This window comes from Gymnogyps californianus, chromosome 2, assembly GCF_018139145.2.
Source record: "Gymnogyps californianus isolate 813 chromosome 2, ASM1813914v2, whole genome shotgun sequence".
Lineage (NCBI taxonomy): Eukaryota > Metazoa > Chordata > Aves > Accipitriformes > Cathartidae > Gymnogyps > Gymnogyps californianus.
Window position 1 is genome coordinate 120908895 of NC_059472.1, and position 9632 is coordinate 120918526.

Below are 9632 nucleotides of genomic sequence, written 5' to 3' on the forward strand. Positions count from 1 at the left end.
CTTTTAGTGATAAGAACAGCAAAGACCAACACCTTTCCTGAGAGGGATGGAAAAGAATTAAGAGCTCTGCTCAGGAAAGAAGCAGCTGACTATACTTGATATAAAAGAAAGTACTCTGACTCACTGATTTCAGTTCCAAATGGGAAACTGACTTGCAAAACCTCAACTATTTCTGCTCATCAAATGAAGAACGTCTGAAATTAATTAGGGATAAAGACAACCTGATCCTCTAACAACTTTCTTCAAGCATGAAATCAGATAAATTAGGATCTTATTTAGAATATAAACATTTGTTTACATATCTAAATGCTGAGCACATTAAAAAGATACCATTATTAAAATACTGAAGCAGCTTACATTATACTACTCGCTGAGTCTGTTTCATTCCTGTATCTGAGAAATTATACTCAGAAGTCCTACAAGTACTGAAAGCAGATGAAATACTGTAACTTTAACAGGCCACAAAAAACATAAGTGAGAGGAAACACAGGATACTTATTTAAAAAATAGGTTTTAATAAAAATGGAAATAACAATTATGATAATAACTAATGAAAACTAGTGCTTAAAATTAACCATATTTAGTGTAGTTTACCTGATCCTCCAACAATGCTGCAAAGGATTTACTTTAGAAGTAGGAATACAGATACTCAAGGTTGCCTGCATCACTAAACCATCTTAAATTTGAATTAGAAATAGCATTCATATTTCATATTGAGGATGAAAACCAACAAGAGGTACTGGATGCAGTCATTTCTGGTTTACCAGAAAGATGAGCACACACAAGGAAAAACTACATGCTAGCTTCCATTTCAAACAAGCAATGTTGTTGCTAATCAGCAAGAACTTATGTCTTACTGAAAGGCTTTTGAAATTTGCTTTGAAGAAAAACTCTTGGAACACGCAAGTCTTCTTTCCTATTCACAGTTTCTCGCTGCACATATTCATTGACCACTTGCTCATATCCCTCAGCCTTGAAAAGCTGAGACAAGAACTCTGGAAGAGAATTTAAAAAAATTACATGAAATATTATGTTCAAGCTATTTTTAAAACACTAGTCAGCATTTATATAAGCATATGTTCTTACGTGTTACAGCATGAAAATCACACAGGCCTTCAGATTTCAAGCTGTTCTATGCAGGCAGACTGCTGAATAAAAATCAATACAAATCTCCTTTAGAAACATCAACCTAAGCAAAACAGCTTGCAAAACTGGGGCTTAAGCTAGTTACTCAGTTTAGTTTCCAAAACTTGCCACACCTCTTATTTTTATTGAGCCTTGTCATTCTCCTTGTGACTGATGCCACTGCATTTTCACTTTGTGCAGCTGACCTTCGCTAGCTGAATACTTCACTTATTTCAAGTATTTCAAAGGTAATCCAGCCTTGTAGACTCATCTCTGCTTGAGGAAGAATACCACCCTACGTTACCAGACATTCACATGCCATTGCTCAACAGAAAAATGGACAAAATGGCAAAGTGGATATGGTGGTACCAAGCCTCCACTAAGTCAAACTGAAAGTATTTTCCATAAACAAAAGAATCTTACTCAAAGCGTATGTCCTTAGGAAAGGCAGAAGTACCTCACAAACAGGGTGACCTATGCAGCAGAGAGCGCTGCTCATGCTATTGACTTGTCATGTTAATTAAAAATCATCACTTTTCCTTTCCTGCACCTTGTTTCATTTAACTCAGGCAGTCACAATAAATTTAAGACATTCTAAACTTGTGCTACTTGATAGAAAACAAGGACACGCCATTTTTTCACTGCTCAGGGGCATCAGCTCAATGAAACGGCTGGTCATGTGGTTACAGGAACCTCAGCACCAGAAGAGGTGGTGTGTTGAGGAAAGAAGATGAGACCACCCACTTTGGTGGTAGTGCAGGCTTATGTCAACCTAAGCCCATCATGAAGCCACATGCACTGGTTGTAAACATAGTGTGTTCACGTAAAATGGGGGACCCACATCAATGAAATATAAATAAACAGCACTTAATTGTGGACTTATTGAAATCTCATTGTGAGGAAGTTGCACATATTTCATAACACAAAGTTACAACCACGCATTCCTCCACAAATTTAATATTATTTCAAACAGTGGAAGAATGGATTTTTTTTTTTTTCCGTGGAAGAAGCTCAGTGTTGTTATCTGAGGCCAGACATATTACAAATAAGTACCATTCAAATCATCCCACGCAGCAATTACTTGGCATACCAGTGTAGTGCTAAACAAATGAAAAATAGCACGGTTGCAAACTGCTCGGAAATGATGGGAGTTATGTTTCTAGTAACAAAAGAATTCTCAAGCATTAAGCAATATTCACATGAAAAGTAGTGAGATGAATGAGATCATAATGATTAAAAATGGGAGCAGAGGTGGTCCATGAGACAGTCACAGACCAGCCCAAGGCAAAACAATTGCTAACATGAGCAATATAAGAGAAATTCTCTTTTCTCCTTCCTTCCTCCCTCTTCCTCCTCCTTACCTCAATTCTTCCCCCAAAGCAAACACGGATACTAGCAAGGAATTTCTCATTCAGAAACAACTCTAATACACAATAAAAATGGGATTTAAAATTCCACTGCTAGGTCAGTCTCTTATTTGTTCCCTTTAGCATCCATTCTCTTTGTAAGAGCTAATTGTTTAAACAGAACTAAAAATCACTCAATAAGTAACAGTTCTAGAAATGCTTCAATGAAGCTGTAGCACAGCCTGCATTATCTTAGATTTCATCATTGTCCTACAAAGAATAGAGAGAGCTCAGACAAGATTAATGGTTTTTATATATCAGAAGCAATTAGGTAATACGTTATGTCATAAAATATGAATAACATTTACTTGGCTCCAAATTGGTCTCTTCAGTGGCTATATTTTGCTTTAGACTAAGAACAAAGAGCCCCACAGAAATAAACACACAGCTCTTATTACACAATGCTCTGTAATTGATAGGGGGAAGTAACAGTTCACTAAAGTTTAGCATGAGGAATTGGGAGTTAGATGACCAGCTATAATCCCAACTCACTGTGAGAGTCTAAGCAAATTCCTTCATGTCTGCTTCAAATTCTCCACCAGTAAACTGCAGTAACTACCTTCCGTCCTAAAGCATTATGAGCACTGAATGAAAAACTGTTTAAATACTGTATCACATGGAAATGTTTTTGCATCATCTTTAATAAAAAAACAGAAGACAGAGCGACCACAGCTAGTCAGTGCTATCTCAGCAGGATTTATACACAAGCTTCTCAGCGCTGTAGTCATGGTTCTGCTTTAGAAGTCATTGACCTCTTCAGTAGACCCCATCTTGCACACCAGGAATAGCCTTGTAAAAAGAACGATGCCAAGGTAACCGCTTAGTTGCTTCATGAAGATGATCAGTTCTGTTACTGAACATTGGTCTTTTTCCCTTAGATAACAAATCTGAATGAAATTCAGCAAATTCAGAAACTGCTGCTCTTGGCATATTATAGCACATACAAGAAGCCTGTAAACAAGAAAGTGCTCCAAAAAGTCCTGCCAGTCTACATACCCTCTTCCTCCCAAAAAGGAAGGCAAATGAAGTACACCACGACTTAACAGTTCATCTGTGCAAAACAAAACTTCCACGGGCATGTTGGCAATTCTCTGAAGCAAGTTTAAACAGAAGATTCACAGAAAAGAAAGCACTCTACAGTATGTCTTACCTTCAGTAAAAAAATACGATCTTGTCCCATCTTGTCTAACATAAAAGTTTTCTCCAAGTTTGCTGCCAGATTTAAACCTGAGCATTGCATGATCATACAGTCCATAGTCTCTGAACAAGACACACTTGCCTGGTTTTAATACCTGTCACATAATACATATATGCTTTAATAAGGTAAATTGATTTAGTCATACATAGATATACTTGTTTGTATACACATACAGACACATACACATATAACTAAGACAAGGTATCCTAACACATTCAATACAGAAGTGATATATATATTGAATTCATTCCCTGTCCAACAAAAAAGTTGTACATAAACTGGATTGTCCGCTCTTAAAAATGCTCCCCCATGAACAGTAGACTACAAATAGTTTTAAGATACCTGTTTGGGTGCTGATCAGCAAAATAAGCTTTTTGCAACACTCTTCAAATACAGAGGAAAGAAGAAAATATACAGTTTAACAATAAAAATTAAGTCCTAACAGGGTATTTTCTTTCTTGGGTAGTATACAGTCTAGCACCTGATTTTGCTTAACGATTAACAATAAAATTTAGAATACTATGACATTTCTTTTTTCATGTGAGAAAGAAAAATGTTGCAATACATTAAGAAATACAAAAGGAACAATTTCAGGAAAATGGGTTGCGGGTTTGGGGTTTTTTTTAATTGCTCTTTGGTAGAGAAATCCAGCCATAAAGAGTTTAAAATTTAGAAATACGTGGTCATTGGCCATGTTGACTTTAGACATTCAATGCATGCAACTTTCCTACCTCATCAAATACCAGCTGTATTTGTTAGAGGAGAAAAGGAGTACTTGTCACTTGCAAATTTGTGCAGAAACCTACAAGCAAGTTAAATGAGCCAGGCATCTCCACAGAGAAAACAATAATTAGCCTTTTGATATGCACAAGCTAAGAACCAATCCTGACTTTGGAAAACAGCTGGAGATATACCAGAAAAATCTAACATTCCCTTTTCAAACTACTAATGATAAAACAAACAGGATATTGATAATATAAAACCCCAAATACACACATACGCATAAATAAAAAATATGTTGACTATTTCCCTCTGCAGTGAATATATGACATCTCAGGGAAATTCAGGACAATCACAATTCAGATTGTTTAAACCACCCTCTGGATGGGCCTATCCTAGTCTATCAACTAACAAAGGCAGCCCAGGGAGATGATTCTCTCTAGATTAATGTTGATCTCTGAACACCCCACCTCCAAATCACCACAGATCAAGTGTGTTTAATAATAACAATAACATCCTAACTGCAAGTCACTGTATCTTCTGGAAGTCAGTTTTGGTTCACTGTCATCCACACCTTATCAACACAGACATTTCTGCAATCCATAAACATTATTTGTAGCATACCACCTAGGAGCCCAAGTCACAGGTTCAAAATACCTTTTTGTTATGCTGATGGCATGCATTAGGCCAGAATCCAAACAACCTCGCAATACCAAGAGAGAAAAAAAAACATTGTAAAACATATTTTAGTCCTGTATACTAGGTGAACTAACTAAATACATGCATGGAATACAGTATTAAATATCACCATTACAAGAGGGGTTATTTTCTCAGAAAAAAATTGTACTTTCAAGCCAAAAAGAAGGAAAGTGCTTGAAAGGCTGTAAAATCAGCTGGTTTTACCTTGTAAATGTTCTTCAAGACAAGATGCATTTTGTCAGGATGAATGGCAGAAAGCACAAATATAAGTGTGACAACATCCACAGAATCTGCTGGTATATTTTCTAGAAGATCATCTTTGGTAAGATCACACTGGAACACTTTACATCTTTCAGTACTGTATAAGGCATTTTTCTAGGGAAATGAAAAAAGTATGCTTTCACTGAAAATTAGCAGCATTTGTTATTGCAAAAAAGTAAAAAACTTGTGAAACCAGTCAGTAGAGCGACACAAAACATGGTGGCAAAAGAACATTAACTTCCTACAGGTGACTAATGCAATCAGAAATTCTTTGCTGCATACTACAACAGTGAAACTGCAACTACTAGAATAGTCTGTTCTCAGGAATTTGAGAAGGCATGTGCATTAAGACAGTTCAGAAAACATACCATTTCTGTTTTACCATTGCTTCTACTCTTCAAAAATACAGAAATATTATTAAAAGAAATTCTATATTACAAGGTGATCAAAGTACAGCTCTTGAGCGACAAGGAGACTGTAAATAGTTCGCGTTCATGTCACATAACCTACAGCTGGGCTGTTCTAGCCCACAGTTTTACTGGGTAAAAGGAAACCTGGTCTTGGCAAGAAAGAAATTCAGCAAGAGCTGCGGAGGCAGACACCACTAAGTCATCCAAAACCCAGGGTACACATTCAGCCCAACCTCATCTTGCAGTGCAGCTGTGGCATCCCAGGGAGCTGCTGTCCTCTCCTGTTTGCCACAGGTATTTCTTCCCATCTTTCCCATGAGATATGCAGTATGTGTCTTGTGGTTCTTGGTCACAAATGTCCCACAAGAGAATGCTTTCAAATAACAGAGATATAGAAATTTACCTGTGATCACAAACTTAATGAATGAGGAGACTTTTAAAGCCCAAAGTCCCCACCAGCCTTGCTGGAAGACTTAACTTTGGACTGCAGTACCACGTACCTATGAATAAGTATAAACATACCTATTTCTAATCAGGCTACAAATTTTCTTAACAATAGCTTTCATGGCCCTGTTTTCAAGATTCTCTTTGGGACTCCCTCTGCCCCCACAAATATCAAGGGCCAGCTTCCATCCCAAACAAATTTTGCTTGTACTGCACAGTCAGCAGAGACATAGTAGCGCTCCCAAAAAACACAGTCTTCACAAATAATTCAAGTAGAGTAATATACATATATTACCGTAATGCTACAATTTGACACTGAAAAACTAGGTCTTGTGCAATGATTTGGCTTCTTGCATAGGAGCTCCACTGAAATGGATCAGTCTCCATTTTTTGGCAAAAGCTCTTCCACCCTTCTTACAAAAAGGAAGGCAAGAGAAGTCTGTCGTTACAGTCATTTGTCATTTCAAAAGCTTCTACAGACACTTTAGAAGAAGTTCCAAATATCACACCAACCTTCACATACTCAACAGCTCTAGGAGAGAAATCACAGGCATATGCAAAAATATTCAGATCTTCTTCTAAGAGTGGAAACAAGCAGTTCCCAACCCCACAGCCTGCTTCCAGAATGGTCAGTTTCTGATCTGCAAACTGGGGAGGAAGAAATCCAAGATAAAGCACATCATTTTCATTTTCCTCATGATATGAGGAGAGACACTGTTCAATCAGCATTTTAAAAGCTATAATCAATTTTAATTACCATTGATTCAAAAACCGAAGTAGGCATCCATTGGATAACCTGACACTACAAAACAGAAATCCTGACTTCTGCAAAATTACAAATCTTTTTAGAATATATTAATATTTCTTTAGTCATCTACCCCTTAAGTAATCAACAGATTGTTGTACCATTTCTGTCCTGTCTTTCATTCATGTATAATGAACAACAGATGCATCTGGCTATTCCCCTTAATGATGTTTTGCAATTAGCCTGTAATTCTGGATGCTTTTCTTTAAAGTAGTGTTCTGAAGTGCACCAACTTGCATCTGAAAACATCACATCACAGAGAGACAAGTTGTCTATTTAGGACACAAAACAAATATTCCAGATTTCATTCTTAGCATCCATTATAGGTCAATTATAAACTGAAACTGAACTGACGCATCTGATTCTGAGGAGGTATATTTGATATTAAGAGAAACTACACAGGGCACTGCTAACTTAACACGTGACAGCTCTTACCCTAATGGCTTTGTTATAGGTATTATTAAATCCATTGGAAACAATCAATCCCATCTTTTACAGAGGAAGTGTATAGATCTCACCTCCCGACATGCTTTTAACTCTTGAAACTCTCTGGTTGTCCAGTGTCTGTCTTTGAAGAAGTTGGTGCTGTTTCTCTTGTAAAACAGATCCCAGTTCTTCTGTGCCTCTTTCTCCAGTTTTAGTTGCTTGAACTCAGACACCAAAACCCTATCTTTTGCCAGTCTCTCAGCTTCTTCTGGGCTAAGGATTCTCGCACTATGGCCTTTTTTTTGGAAAGCACCATCTTCAGTAGATGTTGTTACTATATTTAAGCAATTGGCTGATATGTTTTCTTGGAACATCCTAGATTCTTTCACACAAATATGAATGCCAAAGACCCAAGGGTGATTTTTTTTTCTTTAGTGTATGCTTCCATCACTTAACTTAGGTAAAATAACCGAGGATCTAGAAGCAGAAAAAAAAAAAAATAAGAAAGAGTTACAGTGTGCACCTATTAAAATTTTACAGCGATCTGTCCTACCTGATGGACTGCAATGCCACCAGATTTCTCTTAATTTCAGAAATTCTCCATCCAAACTAACAACTGCATATGACATCACACGGGTGCCAAAGATACTTAACAGAGCACTGGTCTTCCCTCTGCATCCTAGAAAGCTACCTAACAAGAGAAAGATGGTGCAGCTCTAAGCTTATTTTCACTAAAACTGACTTTAAAAGGAAAGTAAGGGCTTTGTTTCTTGTTAACCCCAGTTAGAACACCTGAGAAAAATCGTAACTGAAAAGCAGGTGACATTTAAAAGTCCCATTAAAGTTGATGAAACAAACTGTATTCATGTTAGCTTTTCTCCTTCCTGCTCTCACCTCTGTGAGAAAACACTGGTGAAAACATCAGCATTTAAAACACCACATCACTCAAACAAGAGAGCAAAACCAGTACTGTGGCCAAAATGCCCATAGCTGGCCTGTGTCAGCATTCCTTCCACTGTCTCCTCCTGAGGATCCACACCGGTTTTAACAATCACAGGTGGTTTTATTTTCAGAAGTTAACATAAATGGAGCAATGAGAGTTCTGTGTAGGCTGGGAAGGGATCCAAATCTTTTCTCTGATGTTAAACTAGTTCTGACCCCTGCCTTGCTACAAACATCCAGATCCTGGATGACAGCACATGTGAATTAAATCCTGCATGGCCCAGTAACTCCCAGGGAAGCCCACGTAGCCAAAACGTGCCACTCATGTATGGCAGTGCCCAGAACCAGGCATTGGTGTCATTTTACCAAAATGGAAATGAGAAAAACCCAACAATACTGACCCTAAAGCAAAAAAAGAGTAGTACTTCACTTACGTATTTTATCTTACATGATACAAATACAAACATAAAATACAAACGTGTGCAAATGAAATAAAGAAATCTCAAAATTTTGTCCAGCTTCACAGAAGACACCCCCTTTTCCCTTCAAAAACAACAGAAAACATTACAGAGAAGAGGTTCCCTTGAAAGAAAGTCTCCTCAAGAAGAGTATATCCTCAAAAAAAGTTTAATCAGCGAAATTTCTACCATATGCCTGGCACGCTACAAAAAGATCTATGTTTATATTTCTTCATAGGGCAAGCTAGAAAAAAAAAATCCAAGCTAGTCCTTTCACTGACCCATTTGCGCCCAGAAAACACTGTGGTGGGAAGTTAGCACGATGATAAACACGGTTTTAACAGCCTATGTTTAGGCTAAAGAGCCCTTTAAAGGTGTTCAATCCAGCCCTAAGACCGCAAACAGATAATACCTCTGTGCAAGCCCCCGGTCCCCCCACAGGGAAAGCGGCTTCCCGCCAATAGCTGTTCCCTCAGAGGGGCCGGGGCCGCCACCGCCGCGCTGAATATCCCGGCAGGGAGGGCCCCTCCTGCTCTGCCCTCCCGAGGGCGGGGAGCGCCAGGCGCCCACCTCTCCTCTGAGGGACGCCCCTCCGGGGACCCGCGCCCCCTCGGCGGGGACAGCAGCCCTTGCTCGGCCCAGCGCCCCAGCCTCGACTCGCCTCGCCTCGCCTCGCCCCGCTGTACCCGCCGCCGCCGGCCCCGGAGCTGTTTCCCGGCTGCACTCGGCCCCCGGAAG

The 9632-nt window shown here is 38.8% G+C and overlaps 1 protein-coding gene across 2 annotated transcripts; it reads right to left on the reverse strand.

The window, feature by feature from the left end:
• Window positions 1–494: 494 nt before the first annotated feature.
• METTL6 (methyltransferase 6, methylcytidine) lies at window positions 495–9507 on the reverse strand. Of its 2 annotated transcripts, none has more exons than XM_050892044.1 (6): window positions 9465–9507; window positions 7587–7971; window positions 6777–6911; window positions 5353–5523; window positions 3682–3823; window positions 495–995 (listed from the first exon to the last, which is right to left on the reverse strand). In XM_050892044.1, exons 2-6 carry the CDS (start codon window positions 7866–7868, stop codon window positions 847–849), a joined length of 879 nt encoding a protein of 292 aa, XP_050748001.1. In that variant the 5' UTR covers window positions 7869–7971; window positions 9465–9507; the 3' UTR covers window positions 495–846. The 2 variants fall into 2 exon arrangements, with proteins under 2 accessions (XP_050748001.1, XP_050748000.1); XM_050892043.1 differs by having other exon boundaries at window positions 9307–9491.
• Window positions 9508–9632: the final 125 nt, after the last annotated feature.

Excerpts from the sequence above, each read along its gene's own strand:
- METTL6 (XM_050892044.1), bottom strand. The coding sequence starts at position 7,868 with ATGTTCCAAGAAAACATATCAGCCAATTGCTTAAATATAGTAACAACA. Across the intron at positions 6,912-7,586 it reads AGTTAAAAGCATGTCGGGAG|TTTGCAGATCAGAAACTGAC; the intron begins GTGAGATCTATA and ends CTTCCTCCCCAG. Across the intron at positions 996-3,681 it reads ATCGTATTTTTTTACTGAAG|AGTTCTTGTCTCAGCTTTTC; the intron begins GTAAGACATACT and ends ATTCTCTTCCAG.